The sequence below is a fragment of the Equus przewalskii genome, chromosome 2 (assembly GCF_037783145.1).
Source record: "Equus przewalskii isolate Varuska chromosome 2, EquPr2, whole genome shotgun sequence".
Lineage (NCBI taxonomy): Eukaryota > Metazoa > Chordata > Mammalia > Perissodactyla > Equidae > Equus > Equus przewalskii.
Genome location: NC_091832.1, coordinates 11,743,116 through 11,761,964, shown reverse-complemented (window position 1 = coordinate 11,761,964; position 18,849 = coordinate 11,743,116). Strand labels below are relative to the sequence as shown.

The 18,849-nt window shown below is 45.5% G+C and overlaps 1 protein-coding gene across 15 annotated transcripts in view; it reads right to left on the bottom strand.

Moving 5' to 3' along the window:
• The window catches only part of MKNK1 (MAPK interacting serine/threonine kinase 1), a 42,997-nt gene that overhangs the window by 16,183 nt on the left and 7,965 nt on the right, over positions 1 to 18,849 (bottom strand). For 3 of the 15 annotated variants that reach the window (XM_070593013.1, XM_008534447.2, XM_070593024.1), the window contains exons 2-5: positions 15,024 to 15,205; positions 6,164 to 6,268; positions 3,916 to 4,013; positions 823 to 902 (exon numbers count right to left, since the gene is read on the bottom strand). In XM_070593013.1, coding sequence (XP_070449114.1) covers positions 823 to 902; positions 3,916 to 4,013; positions 6,164 to 6,266 — 281 coding nt within the window. In that variant the 5' untranslated portion in view covers positions 6,267 to 6,268; positions 15,024 to 15,205. Of the gene's footprint in view, positions 1 to 822; positions 903 to 3,915; positions 4,014 to 6,163; positions 6,269 to 8,419; positions 8,527 to 8,623; positions 8,855 to 15,023; positions 15,206 to 15,307; positions 16,064 to 16,655; positions 16,939 to 18,849 lie in introns of those variants that run through there. The other 12 variants (XM_070592998.1, XM_070593021.1, XM_070593026.1 and 9 more) reach the window with 9 other exon arrangements.

The following is an 18,849-nucleotide window of genomic DNA, read 5'->3' as shown; positions in this document are numbered from 1 at the left end:
GGGCTGAAAATAAAAATCTGTCCCTCATAAAAAAATGCTGGCCACTTTGGGAGAGACCAGGCTTTCACTAGAGTGAAGGCATCCAAATAAGACGGCCAAAATGGCCTAATTTGAAAGAAGATTGTAGAGGCAGCGCCTGGAGTTAAATCAGCAGCAGCCCCCATCCTCCAGGCTTAATGACAAAGCCATCAATACCAGCCCACTGGCTCCCTGCCGACCCTGCCATGGAGGGAGAGGGGGAAGCGGAGTCTTAGAGGTGACCCTGATTTAAAGCCACAGTGGGACAGCCACTCATTTGGAGCTGGAGGTGAGCAGACTAAGATGGGGCTGGAGACTACCTTGGCCCAGTTATCAAGCAGAGTGTTAGAGCAGGTTTCAGGACCCTCAGCAGTAGCTGCACATATGTAAATAAGCTAGGATCAGAAAGCAGCAAATATTCTGAATGGTCCTCGTCATCCTCATCTATGAAGTAAAGCAGGTCCCTAAAGATTTCCACTAGGCAACACTCACTCAGCCTAGTTTCCACAGGCGCTTGAAAGAAAGAAAACTCCATTTTTTCCCAATGAGCCACTGATTCAAATTGCTCACTCTTCTAACTTGGCTGAATTGCTGATATTTTTACAGTAATGGAAGATAGTTTCTTTGCTGCTGCTGCTTCTCCTCTCCCCCTTTTTCAAACATTGAAAGATGGAAGGAGTTATATGCAGTTACGGGGGAAGGAGTGGGAGCTAAATGCTGGGTCAGGGATGATAAGAAATAACCTCCTTTTCTGTGGCCAAGAATCCCCCCCAGAGAAGCAGCAAGTAGCAGCCCTGTACTCACTTGTTTCCTTGACACTGATAGAGCGTCTCCACCTCTCGAAATACCCTACTCCGACTGTGCCCTGCTTGTTTTTCGATGATCTGTGGGAAGAATAAAATGTGTCACATACACCCCCCTGACCTCAGCAGGGGCCCCCTGGGAGAACGCAAGGCCAAATACAGCCCAAATCCAGTTTCAAGCACAAGTCTGGAGTAGGCCTTCATGACAGGCACTGTGGCTCTGTCAGCAAAGCAATAGATTGGCCTAAGGGCTTTCCAGCCGGTCTGGGCCTGTTCCACTCTGCCAAGTACAACACCAAGAAAGCGTATGAGGCTGCTGCCCCCCAGCTGCCCCCCAGCTGCCCAGGGGAGACTGAAGAGCCTGCAAGACAAAGAGCTACATCTACCCATTCCGACCCAGAGGGCATCTCTTTCTGCCTCACGGGTAAGAATTCACCACCTCTACGGAAGGATCTTCTGGTGCTGGAGGAAGAGCCAGGGGATGAAGGACACAGTGGAGAGAGACTAAAGCTCCAGGGCCCAGCTCAGATGCCACCTCTGCACTTCTGAGAATTTACCCTTGGGCAGGCACTGTATTGAGTCATTTGGGTACACAGTCTGAGCTAACCCTTACAACACAAATCCCAAAAGACAGGAAGAGGTAAAATATTTGCTCACAGCTCTGATAAGTGACAGGGCTGGAATTTCAGCCCAGAGTTGCCTCCAAAGCCCTTGCTATCCTGTACCTGCCTATGTCCTACAGGGCTTCTTTCAGGGAACCTATAGGCTTTGTCTCCCCTACGACACTGTGGGCTGCTCCCCCTCCCCACCTATTCCTGGAGATGCTTGGCAAACACTGAGTGAAGGAATGGATGAGCCAACAGAGAAGCAGCTGGTTTACACAGGGCTGGGCTGACTCTGAACATCTCTACAGACCCATCCAGAGTCACAAACTGTTGCACGTAGAGCCTGCGGGCAAGTCTCCTGCAGAGCTGGCTCTGCCCTACAGCCCCACGTGTAGAGTGGGCAGCAGAGATGATGACATCCTGTTCCTTCGTTCCAAGACTGCTGTGTAGAACACTTCAAACTTCTTCAACATGTTGTAGCACAAACATCCATGACAAAATGTAATTTCCCAAACAAGTCCACGTCTGTTAGTAAACCGCTGTGGACACATTTTCTGAGCAGTCAGAGAGGGGCAGTACTGGGCAAAGAAGTGACTCAACTTGTTTCTTTACCAAGAGTTTCAGATCAAACTCAGGAAGAACTTTCCAGCAGGCCAACTATCCAGCAATGGACAATTTTCTCTGAGGAGGTAATAGACCCCTGCTACAAGAGAAGGGGAACAGAACAAGGACAACTATTTGAGGAGTTACAGAGGAAAATGAGGACCAGATTATCTTGAAATTCCACTCCAACCCCGAGACTCTAGGATTCACCAGTTGGATGCCTGTAGGGAAAGCCCTAATACAACCAAGAATTGTGGAGTCATGCTGGGAGAAGTAGCCCATCTCTAGGGAGCTTTCAAAGAACCAGAGAGACATGAGATGTGGGCAGAAACTAAAGCATCTCCAGGCCAGGGGCCAGTCCTTGCCCAAAATGCCAGCGGGCATGGAGGAAGGGCCAGGTTTTCCTCTTGTGATCCAACCTTGAAGAAATAGGTCTGTTATCCATAAATGTATTCAAACTTTTGAGAATCAATTTACATTTGTAGTTTTTACCATATTTAGGCATATTTTTAAAAAATTACTCGCAATCTATACTGATCTGTTTCCAAAAAGGAATCGTGGTAGTGCTTTTGTTACCACATGAAGCAACACTCCAGCAAAAAGGAACACAGCTTAGCAGAAGTGTTCTCCTTTAGAAATCTACAGCTGGGACTATGGCCAGTTGGCTAAACGAAGAAACATTTCCTTCAGGAGCCAGTTTGACTGGTTTGCCCATCTGAGGCGGCACTCGGACCTGGGGGCTCAGGCGGATGATTTGAAATAAGCTTGACTTGCCTCCTTGGATTTAATAAGACCTTATTTCTAGGTCAATGGTTCTCAAACTTTGGTGGGTATCAGAATTACCTGGGGAGCTTGGTAAACATACAAAGACCCCCCTCCTCTATTAGGAGACCAGGGTCTCTGTGCGCTTTCTCAGCCCTCCAGGTGATTCCGATACACACGAAAGTTTAAATCTGTCCTACGTCAGGGCTTCTCAAGCTTTAGCAAGTGTCAGAACCACCTGGAGAGCTGGTTAAAACTCAGATTGCTGGGCCGATGCCTAGTTTCTGACTCAGTAGGTCTGGCGTAGGGCCAGATAATTTGTATTTCTAACAAGTTCCAGGCAATGCTGATGCTGCTGGTGCAGGGACCACACTGTGAGAACCACTGCTCTCGATCCACCCCTTTGTCCATGGGGGAGTCGGCAAACAGAAGCACACAGGGGTGAAGTGAGCCGCTCCAAGGTCATGCAAGTAGAAGTCACCTCTCCTGCTCCAAAGCGGAGCGCTCAGTCCTCATTATCACGATACTGTACATCACTTGTACAGCATTTCGTAATTTGTGAAGTGTTTCTACTTCTACCAGTTCCTTTTTATTTTCATCTTCATAACCACTCCACGAGACAGGAAGGGCAGGGATCATTATCTTCATTTGAGAGATGTGGGAACTGAGGCTCAAGGGGGTTCAGTGACTTGACCAAAGTCAAATAGCAGTAGTTTGTCAAAACAGAAATTCAGGTAGGCCTTCTAATTCCAAATCTGATTGTCTGCTCCCTGAAGCTAATTTCATTTGTCAGAATAATAAGACACAGCTTACTATGAGCCAGGCATTGTTCTAAGCACTTTACACATGTTAACTTATTTAATCCTCACAACAACACTATATAGGTTCTATGGTTACACCCATTTTACAGATGAGGAAACTGAAGGACAGAGAGGTTAAGTAACTTGACCAAGGTTACACAGCAAATAAGTAGAGAAACCAAGATTTGAACCCAGAGACTATAGCTTCAGAGCTCCCATTCTTACTGAGCTACAGTATTGGGGAATATAAAATTTATTTGTTTTAGGACAAGCTGGGCCTGACTATTTGCAAGGTAAAGCCTGGCATCCAGATAAGAAACTCACTTTGACAGCATACTCTTTGCCATTCTGCAGGCTCACGGCACCTTGAACTTTGGCATAGGCTCCCTCTCCAAGCAATTCAGAGGTCAGCTTGTACGTATCTAGAGGTGAAATGGATGAGAGGAATAACAAGGTGAGTCACCCCTTTGCAAGTTAAGGTGGAGAGAAGAGCTTCTGTGACTCAGCTTCCCCGGTGGGACAACACAGGCACATGATGACCCCATAGCACTCAGTGATGAGGAAGACCATTAGCTTTCCCAGCCATCTCAGGGCTCAGATTTTCAACAAGCAGACCACATCGAAGGCATCCTGTTCCTCAGTTTAGAGATGAGGTCAGTGAAAGGGTTTCAATTTGGCACACAATTCCTGAGCACCTACCATGTGCCAGACAGCACATTAGACTCCTAATAGGGACAGAATGAGGAATAAATACAGTCCCTGCCCTTTGAGGGTCACAGTCCAGTGGGGAGGACAGACATGTACAGAAGTGACCACAGAATAACCCCGGCAGTGGTGACTACTATCTCAGAGGGACAAGGCACAGTAAACAGAGCAGAGGAAGGGAAAGATAACTCTGTCCAGGGACTCTGGGAGACCCTCACAGACGGGGGTGTGATTTGAATGGACATCATTCATTCATTTACTCATTTGCCAAGTACCTACTATGTGCCCAGCTCTGTGCTAGGCACTGATGACATAAAGGGAAGTAAAGCACTGTTTTATTTTATATCACACACAAAGGAGGTCATCGGAGGTTTCTGAGAAGTTTCCATAAGTCACCCACAGAAATAAGGGACAGAAGTAGGATGCAAATAGACGCCTCAAGGTTTTTAGGGTACTGAGTCTAACAGAGTAATAGGCCTGGGTTGAAAGAACATTTAGGTGACCTGCCCAAGCTCACAAATAGCACAAGCTCTTTGAGCCCCTTCCAAAGGAAGCCACCGCTCTGTCACAGCCTCTGCCAGCTGACCTCCTCCAACCTTGGCCTCCATTCTTCAGCTTTTTCCTCTTGAGGCAGCCTAGCATTTAAACCCACAGAATGAGCAAAATACTTTTTAACCATGAAATTAGATTTTATCACTCTTAGTCATGAGAAGCCCTATAATTGCACAAGCTATCCTTGAATAACAGGAAATACTCTTGTGTTCATCGAAAGAACAAGATTGTTGATTTGGAACCTATTCTAAAAAGCTTGGGACTTTTGTCCATCCTCCTTCCCTCCCCCTATACATACACATCTACTGTTTGAGTTAAAGACAAACAGACAAAACCCTGCACTAAGCATCTTCCTGGTTCCATCACAGTTTGGTCTTGCAGCTGTTTATAAGAATGCACACTGTTGTTTGTAAGTATTTTAAATGATGTTCCTTTCTCACAACGGACGCTCTGGTATTAGCCTTTTACACGCCAGGATAGGTTGGTTGTTGGAGGTCCAGTATTCCTGACTCATAAAGGGCTTGTTCTTAGAACCACTCTACAAAACGATCAATTCACTAGTGTATCTGCAGTGTTGGAAAGAGGGACCACGAGGAGAAGCTATTTCAGGTCTCGTATGAAAGAAACAAAATAGACAAAAGGGGCATGTCACTCCTGGGAGTGGCTACTGATCTTTCGGTCCTTTGCACAAGTGTCCAATGTTCCCCTCATCCCATCACATGCCCAGTGATAACAGGAGCAGCACTGAGCCTGGTGCCTCACACATAGAGTGTGTTCAAAATGTTTGATGACCCAACATTGCGTCCCCTGATCACAACACGCACTCTTAAAGTGGAGTCAAACCCAGACAGCACAAGCAGCTGCAATCTCTGGGAGCCAAATTCTCTGTTTATAGAAGACTGAAGTTTCCTTTGCAGCCATGGCCCTTGGTGTTCTCTCATCCTCTTACATTCTTGTGCTGCCTCTCAGCATCCCCTGAAGGAACAGCTGAGGGAAAGGTCATGTGTGAGAAGGGGCTGAAACACACCAGGCAGTCTCACTCCATGTACAACTCTAACAGATTGGTCTCTCTGTACACGGATGAGATGCTCGAACCATTCAAAGGAGGCCGCACATCATCTGAGAGTTTTTCCATCTCTGCTCTTGCTCGCTGTCACTCCTTTGTGTAAACCCTATCTTTCATCCCTATCACCCAGATAATCATGAGCTGGCTCTAAGATGATGCAGCCTGTGATCGAGACCCACGGGCTTCCAGGATGCTCCTCCCATGCTTGGGCAGCCACAGGCCCAGATCTGAGAGAGGTGTGTGACCAACCTTCAAACCTTCCTGGCAAGGAGTCAGTGGCCCGGGCCTTCCGCTTCTTCTTCTTCCTCCCCTTGTCACTTTCTGCAATGGGAAGGGGTTCACTGCTGCCCATCTCTGGAGAAAAGAGGAGATGTAAGGGAATATCATTGTACTGATCAAGCTATAAGTTCACCCAGAAGAAGGGGTGGGGCAGGAGATTTACATTGATGGTTTCTAAACATCTGTGAGGATTACTGATTTGTTTTGACCCGGGAGGCAAAACTAAATGCAAAACCATTATAGGAGATCATTAACTGTGGAAAGGAACTCTGGCAGAGAGGCTGGATTAAAAGAGGACAGCAGAAGTCTGTTTTAACCAAGCTTATTAGCACATGGATTTAGATCTGCCACCAGTCAAACTATAGGCCCCAAATAGAACAACCCATGAGCAGAGTCCCACCTGTGACATCCTCCAGCCTCACAGCCAGAAAGGCAGGACTGAGGGAGTTAAGCAAGGTGGGGGGTGTGGTTGGGAGAGGTCCATGCAAATGAAATCATACGCGCAGTGACCTCCCTGTGGAAGCGCATGGGGATCAAAAGGCCTTCAGTGGAGGCTGCTTCTGTGAAGGTATTTGAGGATGGCCCTGTTACTTCACGTCCAAGAGCACAGACGTGAGTGCCTGTGGAGCCCAGAGTGTACTCTCCCCTCCTCAGCTCCTTATTTGAAAGGCTGCAGGTAGGGCCCACCCAGGAGTCTGCAGTTGACAGGTCTACAGCAGGCTGCTGGATGAGGTCGTTTATTGCAAAAACATTATTATCTCTCACTGGCAAGCACCTGGCTCCCCCTGTTAAAGGGAGGATTTGTGAGGCAGACATTCAGACACTGGACAGATTGGGCAGGAAAGGGCAGGGACAGAAAGAATAAGCAGGAGACTGAGACGGGGAAGAGAAGAGGAGGAATAATGAGCCAGTGCCCAATCATAGTACTGTTTCTAAGACACTCTAGATAGGGCCTTCCCCTGTTAAAGATAAATTACTTATAGAACATGTCATGCCCCTGATCCAGAGTGGAGCCTTAATACGCTTTGCCTGCAGTTAGAAATAATAAGATTTCTCTGAAGTCTCTGGGTCTAAATCCCCACCAGGGTGATTAAACCTTTACATCCTTCTAAAATAGAGGCACTCGAGTGCTGATGGGGCATATGACGTGAGAGACTTTTAGACCAACCTTCAATAAACACAGGCTCTAGGTTGTTGGATTTTTTTTTTTTTCTGAGAGATTTTGAAATGGAAGCTGGCTCTTTGCCCACTGAGGGGAAAGGCCCGCTCTTCTCAGAGGACCCTGGCTGAACACGATCAGAGAAACAGCAAGTCTGCTCAGGAAGATTGATTAGAGTCGATGCATGTCTCCCATACACTGTTCTCAGAAGCAAGTACACAACAGCCATTAGGAGAAAGCACACAGAACAATGGCACTTTTCAACACCACAATCCAGAAAGCATGCTTAAGCAACCAAGTGTCTGACAGCTCAATTTAGGTGCATTCTTCCTTCCGTTTTTAGGATCTGATGACAGCAGATTTTCAATTATACATTAGAGAACAAACACACGGATAAAAGGAATCCTCAGAGGATCTCTAAATATTACTCTAGCCAACAACTTCAAACCCAAGATATATCTGGGGACTGCAACATGCTATGAATGCAAAGAATTGAATTTAAATATCAGCAGCCAAATATCCACCCTCACTAAGGCAAACTAAAAGGAAAAAAGCTGCCCAACATAGTGAGAAATTCTACAGAAATAAAACACAGGGTCACTCATCTTCTGGAGCTCAGGGAGGGGGCACTGGCCATCGGGAAAGCAGGCTGAGAAGGAGGGACCTCTGTCCCTCTTGCTCTGCCCTTGTGTGCAGTCCAGTGTCAACTCTCGTCTCCGTCTGTTTTCTCACCAGTACTGCGAGCCAAGTGCAGAGTGGACGGATTTGGGATTCACTTCTCTTTCTCCTTTCCCTACCCACACTCTGATGGAGGGCCTAAGGACAAGCAAAACAGCCAAAAGGCAGGCAACGTAGAGGAGCAGCAAGAGAGCGGGTGGCATTATAATTCACAGGGGATGCTCAGACATACTTACGACTCTAGCTAGAAAACCCTGTTAGCGGCAATTTACACTTGGTTTTTACCACGGCAGGGCTGAGGGAGCCTCTTGTGGAAGAAGCACACCTCTGAGCACTGCCGCACGCTCAATATTAGACTTTATGGCTTCACACACAAAAAGATGGAGTACCTGGTCTATTCTGCATGGATTTCAATGGAAGAGAGTACGCCGGAAGGGACAAATGGTTAAGACTTTCCTTGGAAACAGAGCTTGTTGAAGGAGAACTGTTTTTGAAACTAGGAAGAAAAAAATGCAGGAAGACAGTGAAGTGCAAAAATATCCCTAACTTCCCTGTTTTCACAGGAGGAGGGGGGAGAGGTGTCATAATCTTACCAAGCGCTCGATAGTTCACCATCTGAAGCCTGTCCATACACTCTGTTTTATCACAGACAGTCCACCAGCAGGGTCTGAGGACCTGAATTTATCATCCACGCAATCATTTGATAAAAGCTTCCTTAGGGTGCAAGCCTCTGCAATCAGGCTCCTCGGCTCACCTCCTTCCCTTGGCCTAAGAATTCTTCGCCGCCGTCGAAACCCAGCTCGAAAGTCTCCTCCCCTTGCAGTGAGTTAAGATTTGAGTAAACACTGTGGACAGTTAGGCAATACGCAAACAGACGGTACGACCGCACAGAACTATGGTTAGTGCTCCCTCCTCTGCTCCCAAGCCCCCTGTAGGAGCTCTACTGGAGCTCTGATTTTATTTGGCCTTGAGCTCTCCCCAATGTTCCCCAAGGCCAGGTCTGTCGCCTGTTCATCGCTGCATCTCCCATAAGTCATGGCACAGCGTCAGACACATACCAGCCATCAGAAAACACGCACTGAAATGAAAATATGAAATGATGCACATAATCATGCATCACTTAACAATGGGGATATGTCCTAAGAAATGCGTTGTTAGGTGATTTCGTCATCGTGTGAACATCATAGAGTGTACTTACACAAACCTAGATGGCACAGCCTACTGCATACCTAGGCTACAGGGTACTAATCTTATGGGACCGCCACCAGACATGTGGTCCACCACTGACTGAAACGTTACACGGCACATGACCGTGCTTAACGTTTGATGCAGTGCATGTCACCCAGGCCCTTTAAGTTCCAAGTGCACACACTGAAAGAAATGTGGGTACATCTTTGCCCTGCAGACAACACAGAGTAATGCTATTTAGTTCTATGACTTCCCTGACAAACTCCCTCTAAAAAAAGTCCTATGATCTTAACTTTCTAGCCAGAAGCCTGGTCCTTGCTATACGACTTGGCAATGTGTCTGTTATTTCAGAGGAGGAAGTGAGGACTTCTTTTAAGTTTTTAGACAGACTCCAGCTGCTGTAGAGGCTCCCAGCACTTCCACTGCCTCCAGCCCTTGCTTTTCTTTTGGGCAGGGTTTGGTGGCCTACCACTCGTGAGATGGTGGAGGAGGAGCTGGAGAGGAGGCACCCTGTTGACAGGGAAGGCACATGGGCTTGGCATCAGGAGACCAAGGTGAAAGTCCTGCTTCAGATATTACCAGATGTAGCACCAAGGCCAAGTTACTTTGCCTCTTACAGTGTCTGTTTCCTTATCTACTGCAAAGGTTTAAAAATAATACCTGCCCTTTCCGGCAACCCTGTGAGGACCCAGTGATATACTTAATATAAATGCACATCAAAAAACATGTGTATGCACAGGTATGTATGCACACACAACAGAGAGAACACTAGACAGAAATATACAAAAACGTTAATACTACAACAATTTGAAAGAGTGCCTACTATGTGCCAGGCACCGTGCTAGGTATTTTACATATATTATCTCTAATTCTTACAATAATCCCAAAAGGTAAATATTTCACCCTATTTCAGGTGAGGAAACTGAGGCTCAAAGGTTAAATAATCTACTGAACTCCAAACGTCTAGTTAGTGGTTTAATTGGGATTCAAAATCAGTGCTGCCCTTGCAAGTCCAGGCCATTTCTAACCTGTAGTAGTCCTGTCTATGTGAGGAGGTGATTTTTATTTTCCTCTTTATATTTTTCAGTATTCCCCAAATTGCGTACAATGAAATTTATTACTTTTTTATGCTATTATTGTTTTAGTCAAGTTTTATTTTTCAATAAAATACACAATTTTTCTCCAATACACATCAGAATTTAGAATCTGATTATACAGTATTTAAAATTATATCTAGATTTCTCTGTATTGAAATTCGACATTCAGTGAGCAAAAATGTTTCAGGAATATTGAAGCCTTGAAGATATTATTTTTATAACCTTGAAAAACAACAAATACTATTTTAATTTTTATCTTTTTTTTTTTTTTAAGATTGGCACTTGAGCCAACATCTGTTGCCAATCTTTTCTTTTTTTCCTTCTTTTCCCCAAAGTCCCCTCAGGACATAGTTGTATATCCCAACTGTAGGTCCCTCCGGCTGTCCTATGTGGGATGCCACCTCAGCATGGCCTGACGAGCGGTGCCATGTCGGCGCCCAGGATCCAAACCGGCAAAACCCTGGGCCGCCAAAGTGGAGCACGTGAACTTAACCACTTGGCCACAGGGCCGGCCCTAATTTTCACCTTTTTTAAATGCTATTTTTAAAAATGAAAAACTTTGTAAAAACAAAACACAACAACGTATTGAACATTCAAGCCTGAGAAACACCAGTTTGAATCCTGGCTCTCCACCCCTGTGTGAGCTTTGGCAAGTTGCTTAGCTTCTCCAGGCACCAGTTTCTTATATAGAAAATGAGGGCAGAGTAAGGACTGGGCTGCCTATATCATTAGGCTGTTGTGAAGGTCAAATAAGAAACTAGATGTGACGGCACTGCTGACTTATTCATTCAACAAACACTATAGTTATTGGGCACCTACTGATTGTCCAGTGCTAGACAGTGAGAATATAAGAGAAGACACAGTCTCTACCCTTATGGAATTTAAATCCACTGGCATGTAAAACAATTCCAATCCAGTAGGACAAGTGCTGTGACAGGGAAGTCCCAGGTGCTGTGGGATAGACAACAGGCATTTAACTCAGTTTGGGAACTAGATGAGGGGACAGCTAAGCTGACACCTGAAGGATGAATGGGAATTGGCCAGGGCAGGGCTGGGGAGGGAGACAGAGGAAGAGTATTTGCTAGGCCTGAAGGAGAGGCAGCCTGGTTGGCCAGTGTGAGTTAGAGAGAACTCACAGATGAGGAGGGCCGAGGAGTCTTACCCAGTGGGACTTCAACAGCAACAGATGTTCCTGACATGTGAGTACCGATCCATTTCTGGTTCCCCTGCAAGGCAACCCCAAGGCCTGCCTTCTGAAAGAACTGTGTCATTTCTCCATGAAGTCTATGAGCCACATTGCCCCCAAAGTGACTAGATGTGCTTTCCATATTTTGGTAGAGTCTGTAGAGAATTAACCAGCTCCCACATCTGGTATGTGATAGCAAAGATGATCATTTTTCCCCTAAGAGCACGACTTCGCTGGCTAACTCAGCTCGGCCGGCCTAGCTCGTGCTCCTCTCCTAACCTCTCTAGCATTCTCCTCAAGGTCTATGATTCACTCCTCTTCCAAACCTGCAAGAGTTACTTCCCTCAGTCACAAGCGCTTTCTAGAGAAGGAGCAGCGGTGAGAGGAAGCTCAAGAGGACAATGATCAATTCAGCTGCCTTCTCAGTCATCAGCTGGCTGAGGGCACCCAAACGAATGGAGAACTGAGAAAATGAAAGCAAAGTGAAGAAGCGAAAGGAAGGGGGATGGACACTCTTAAGGCAGAAGCCGAGACTGAGAAACGTGAGGCAGAGGAGGAGGCAATGAGGAGGCGTCTGGGGAGACTGAGGCTGGACACTGCCTTCTCTAAAGTGGTAGTAGTAGTAGTTACAACACACACCACTACTGCTAGTGACAGCACACACACACACACGGTTATGGTGCCTACCACATGCCAGGCAGTGTTGCAAGCACTTTACAAATACCACATTTGTACATACCTATTTAACTTATTTATTATAACATATAACTTTTTTCATCTTCACAACTCTGTGAGGTAAGTATAATTATTATCCATATTTTACAGATGAAGAAACTGCGGTACAAAGAGATTAAGTAATTTGCCATGGTCACACAACTAGTAAGTGGCAGAGCTGGGATTAAATCTAGATGGTCTGGCTCAGAATTCAAGCTTTTAACTATTATACTATATTTACACATTAATGCTGAAAGGCATAGGGGATAGCCAGTCAGAGTTAGTCAGGCACCAGCAAGAATACTTTTATTTAGAAACCTTAGCACAGAGCTTCCCTACCAATGTGCTGTGAATGAGATACGGATCCTCTCATCAGGCTGAACAGTATCATTTCTGTGCATGCTATCATGTCAGAAAGGTAATAAGTGGCACTGCTCTAGTTTACATTAAAACAAGAGCATTATTACCATATTATCATTATTATATTAAAGTCTGATTTATCAGAAGTTTCCTCTTCTCACTCTGAGATAGCTCTGTATTTCGTGTTTTGGCACATTACATACGACGAGCTACAAACCAATCCAACCACATTATTTCATGGCAGTTCTGGTCTCAGGTACAAGGCTACATTCTTCTACGTGACCTACTAGTTGGTTGATTTGGTTTCTGATGGTATCACTGCTACGCAGGGGACAAGGTCAAGGAAAGGGTGCACTCAAACAGAAGCTAGTCAAATCTAATGCATGGTGGATGAAAGGAGCCACCTGTGGAATCAGCTCAATGAAAGGATGGTCTGTCTGTGAGTGTGATTCCACGGGGCTAAGGTCCTTCACAGGTTTCTCCCAAGAGTCCTGTGTGTAGTGAGGCCGGGCAGTATCATGCAGATTCCAGTGTCTCATTCAACTGCACTGAAAGCAGTTTGAGGCCAGCTAAGGTGGCTGGGTGGTGATTCACAACAGGCCTCAAACTGGGCTGGGACAGTCAGATTTCCAGAGGCAAAAGGTCTAGATTTAGGCCCATCTTCTTCCTCTGTTCTGATTCTGGGATCACAAGCAGACTTCAGAGCTGTCACTGCATCTCTTGGTGGAAGGAATGACAAGAGGAAGTGTAGAGGGGGTAAAGGAAGTGTGTGCTTAAGAAACGGCAAACAGGAGTAAAGGACTGGATTTGTGTGAACACGATAGTATAAAAAGCTGAAAAAGGCGGGCTGAAGTGAGATCAACCAAGCTTATCAGTACAGCCTATAGGGGCCTCCAACATCTGGTCCCCGTCTACTTTCCAGCCTCACCAACAAACAGTCAGCGATTCTTTCAAGTAAAAATGAAAGCAGTGGCTAGTTCATCCTGCAATTCAAACAACCCCACAGGTGCTTTTCCTGAGACAACCAGCGTCCTTTGGTATGCAGAAGTGCTTTATGAGCATTGCCATTTTGTCACACAGAATATTAAAAAGATGTGTACTCAAGGGTTGAGATTCAATAAAACTAATATTTTTTACTGCTTCATCAAGGACATTCTTATGTGAAAATGGCACTTTTTTAAAAACTCTGTGTGGCAGTGAAGAACACAATGATTGCTAGCGCAGTTCGGTGCCACTGCCTTGATTCGTGCTAAGGCACCAGCAGTTTTGCCCACTGTTGCTTTGCAAATAACAAATAACATCTTAGTACTGCTATGAAAATCGTTTTGACCTTGCAGATATCCTGAAAGGGTTTCACGGACCCCCAAGGTCTGCAGAGCACCCTTGTAAACCACTGTTCTAGACAATGAGGAGGGACCGGGTACGACTGGAGTTGCGCTTTAGGGCTATCAAACTAGCTGTGAAAGCAGAAAAAACTGGAGGCTGGAGGGCGGAATGAGGCTGTGGCAACAACCTGAGGAAGGCCTATAACTGAGGCAGGGACAGAAAGGAAGAGACAGGGGCGAGGGAATGAAGTCACAGAGGCAGAACTCGTGCTGGTCCCGCCAGACGACTGGAGACGGTGGAGGAATCAAAGACTCGTACCCTCCTTGAAGGAAGGGACAGGGTCTAATTTCTCTCTCTCCCCACTGCCCAGTATGGAACCAGGCACAGAGGGGGACCTCAATATATGTTCATTAAGCAAAGCCAGGTAACCATAAGAGCAGTAGTACCATCAAAGGAGGGGGGAACTCAGGAAGGGAAGCTGGCTGGGGGTGGGGAGCCGGGGAGACAGTGTGCTGCTGCGAAGCTTCAGATGAAGGGTGACCACAGAGCAGCAAACTACAAAAACTCACAGATAGGCTAAAACCATTCTCACCCAGCCTTCATCTGACCCAATTTATAAATGATGCATTATTTATAACCTAGCAGGCATGATGAAACCCCAGGTTAGAGTGTCATACACAACACTTCAAAACATCATCATGTATGTCACACATAAATTAAAAAAACATGAAAAAAAAAACCCTGAAAAGATACATCTCAAGCTATTATTAACAATGGCTACTTTGGGAGAATGAAAATGGGTGGTTACAGAATTTTACTTTTTATACTTCTGTTGTATTTGATTTTGTTTTGTTATGATACAGTTGTTTTACTTTTACAATTAAAAATAAACAAGTATGTTTTATCTACTGCATGGTTTTCCTATGACTCTCTCTGCCATTTTATTCTGGTAGAAATGTGCTCCTCCCTACTAAGTAGCTGTTTTAGGCATGCCAGGCAGCCCAGCTAATCCTAGCTGCCCAGCTGAATAGTGAAATCTTGGACTCACCCCTTCTGGAAATATCAGGTAGTTTCATCCTGAAGCAATCTAAAAGGCTAAGTAAAATGTACATCCAATCTTACCTATAGTTTGTCCAACTTTTGAGAAGCGAATCCTCTGTAAACTTGAAATTCCAAATAAAATAATGCTTCTGTCAGGAGGTTGCTGTCTTCCAGCTGCAGGAAGCGTTTCAATGGCCTCTGTACGTAGCAGACATTCCTCAACTCTCCATCGGCCTCTGCTTCATCGTATCTGGCATGAAAATCTTCGAAAAGTAGAAATAGAAAGGATATCAAAATGCTGACTTCTTTAAAAGAATCAGGAAAGATAAAAACCAACCTAAGCGTTCCCCAAACCTATGCATTACCCTGGTAAGTAGATTTGCACAAGGCAATCACAGATTTCCCTAGTCTTTAAAATCAGACATTTGAGAGCCGGCCCGGTGGCGTAGCGGTTAAGTTTGCACGTTCTGCTTCTCAGCGGCCTGGGGTTTGCTGGTTCGGATCCTGGGTGCGGACATGGCAGTGCTTGGCACACCAAGCTGTGGTAGGCATCCCATGTATAAAGTAGAGGAAGATGGGCACAGATGTTAGCTCAGGGCCAGACTTCCTCAGGAAAAAGGAGGACTGGGACCGGCCCCGTGGCCGAGTGGTTAAGTTCGTGCACTCCGCTGCGGTGGCCCAGCGTTCGGATCCTAGGCGCGGACATGGCACCGCTCATCAGGCCACGTTGAGGCGGCGTACCACATCCCACAACTAGAAGGACCTGCAACTAAGATATACAACTGTGTACGGGGGGGTTTGGGGAAATAAAGCAGAAAAAAAAAAAAGAAAGATTGGCAGCAGTTGTTAGCCCAGGTGCCAATCTTTAAAAAAAAAAAAAAAGAGGAGGACTGGCAGTAGTTAGCTCAGGGCTAACCTTCCTCAAAAAAAAAAAAAAAAAAAATTCAGACATTTGAGCATTTGAAAATGCTGACACTAAGCATTTGAAGATTTAACAAGGGTCTGAGTAAAGATTTTCAGATTCTGTTTCCAGTGTGGGATTCCAGGCATAGAAAGACGCAACTGGACCTGGATGACAGACACGGACACCTCTGTTCGCTGAGGAGTCTCACCGGGAATGTAAAACTAACACTTCTCTGTCATCCACTTTTTTAGAGATGAATAGACCCTGTCTCTACCTCCTAGTGGCCGGGTCCCATTCTCACAGGCAGGAGGCAACAGAGCCAGAAAGATAAAGTAGATGCTGAGAGCAGGAGGTGGCATGAACGGGAACAAGGTTTTATGCCAAATACATACTAATTGCTAGTTTTCCATCTGATGCAACTTCATTTCCGGATGTCCACTGCTATTTTTAATCTTGTGGCCCTAGCTATCACGTATCAAACTTGGTTTGTCAATTTCTCTACAAAATGAAAATGTACTTCCTCTTTTCCCACTGGAAAAGTTCTGAAAATGCAGTTTAAAACCCAATTCTGGGTCCTTCTGCCAAGATTTCTAAAATAGTTTTCTAACTGGAAGCCGGATGTGTTTCACCATTACCTCAAATCACATGTCCCAAACTGGACTCATCCCCAACCCCCACCCACCACCTCCTTCCTCCTTTCTCTTCTTCTCTCTCAGATGATATCATCCTGCCAGTTTCCTAGCCACAGAACCTTTAAGTCATTTCTAATGTCTCTTTCTCCTCCAGCCTCATAAACTCCATATACTCACACTGTCAGGCTTTCCCTCAGGCTGGTATGTAGCTCCTTGAAAAAGAACACCTATTCACCCTTCAAGGCCCATCGCAAATTACTGAAAGTAGTCCCACAAACTACAGAAGCGGTCCTAGACTCTTTTTTCTACTTCATCCAGCATTTAATGGAACCCACAGCATGCTATTATACTTAGAGTTGGTTATACACAAGCATATGTGGCTCTCCCCCGAGGCCATAAGCTCATCAAAGGCAGGGACACATCTTTCTTCTCTTTGCATTTCCAGCATCTAACATAGTATCTGGAACAAAGAAGGGCTCCAGTAAGTATCTGAACGAAATACTTCATCCACAAAATATTTCTTTATTGTCCCATAGGGAGTATTAGCACATAGAATAATCCTTCCTATTGTGCTTTTTACTCCCAAACAAATTTCTGTGGCCCAAGGAAACTTTCCAGGGCCCAGAGAGGCTCAGGTTACACTCTCTCTCCTTATGGCCACAACACTTCCAGGGACAAGCTTGAACATCCTTGAACTTCAACTCTGCCTTTAGTCTTGCCACAGGTTTAAATCCCTTGGACCCTTCATGTTGCCTAGAGTAGGGGTTGGCAAATTTGTTCTGTAAAGGGACAGACAGTCAATATTTTAGGCTTTGTGCGTCACATGGTCTCTGCTGCAACTACTCAATTTTGCTTTGTAGACTGAAAACAGCCATAGACAATACATACATGAATGATTGCGGCTATATATATATATATATTTTTTTAAATTTTGGCACCTGAGCTAACATCTGTTGCCAAGCTTCTTTTTTTCCTTCTTCTTCTTCTCCCCAAAGCCCCACCCAGGACACAGTTGTATATCCTAGTTGTGAGTGCCTCTGGTTGTGCTATGTGGGACGCTACCTCCACATGGCCTGATGAGCAGCGCCATGTCCATGCCCAGGATCCAAACAGGGGAAACCCTGGGCTGCCGAAGTGGAGCGCATGAACTTAACCACTTGGCCACGGGGCTGGCCCATGTGGCTATATTTCAATAAAACTTTCTTTATGGATACTGAAATTTGAATTTTCACACCACAAAGTATTAACCTTTTGATCCGCCCCCACAACCATTTAAAAATGTAAAAAGCATTCTTAGCTTGCAGTCCATACAAAAACTGGTGGTGAGCCAGATAAAGCCTGTAGACAATTGTTTACCAACCCAGCTTATTTCCCCTCCTCACCAACTCCACTCCTCTCCCCAACACACACACACACTCGCATTCCTCTTCATGTCCACCAGTAAAACAACCCCCAGAACTCCTTTATGCACTGTGTTATTCTGCTGTTTGGAACTACTCTATGGCTGGGGAGGTAGAAAGTGCATGGGTTTTCAAGCCATTAGGGACTAGATTCAGATTCTGCCTACCCTCTACTAATGAGGTACCCTTGAACATAATACTTAGCCTTTCTGTGCTTCACTGTCATCATCTATAAAATGGGGCAATAAAACCACATCACAGGGTTGCTGTGAGAATTAAATGAGCTAATGTATGTCAAGTTCATGGCGTAATGCCTGGTATATAGTTAGGCGCTCAGTAAATAGTAACTATTATTCTAGCTTGGGATATGGCTTCCCCACATCAGCTGTGGTCCTGGAAAGCAATCCAGCTACTCTGTAAACTACAACTGGGCAGCAGGAGAGAATTAACTAGTAGTAAAGTACAAAGGCTGAGAGAAAGAACTTGGAGGTTCTCAGATACATGAGCTGGGATTCTAAGTGCCTAGTTAGCCCTGATTCCTGTGGCACCGTTCCAAATTCCTTTGGGCCTCTTTTCTTCCTCAGCAAGAACTTCTGACTCTCACTCTGCCTGAATAGTCTTAGCATTCCTTACCATACACACAGATAAGCCCTGGAACCCTGTCCTCATTCCTGCACCTCTTCCTGGGATAGGGCTGGGGAAGGGTGAATGTGGCCAGACCAAACCTACACAACTGGGCCTGCCGCTGGGTCTTCTACAGGCTAGGCACCCAATTCTCTCTCAATTCTTCATGAGTTGCCTGCTGGGTAGGGGATGAAATTTTTACAGAGCTCAAGAATTAGTCTTTCTACAGAAGTTTTAGAGCAACAAACCCAAGTATATAAAGAATTCATCATACTTTTCAAGACAGAAAACATCAGTGGAGGAAAGATAAGACAAAGGCTTGTGATATCTCTGCTCTTGGTCCAAAA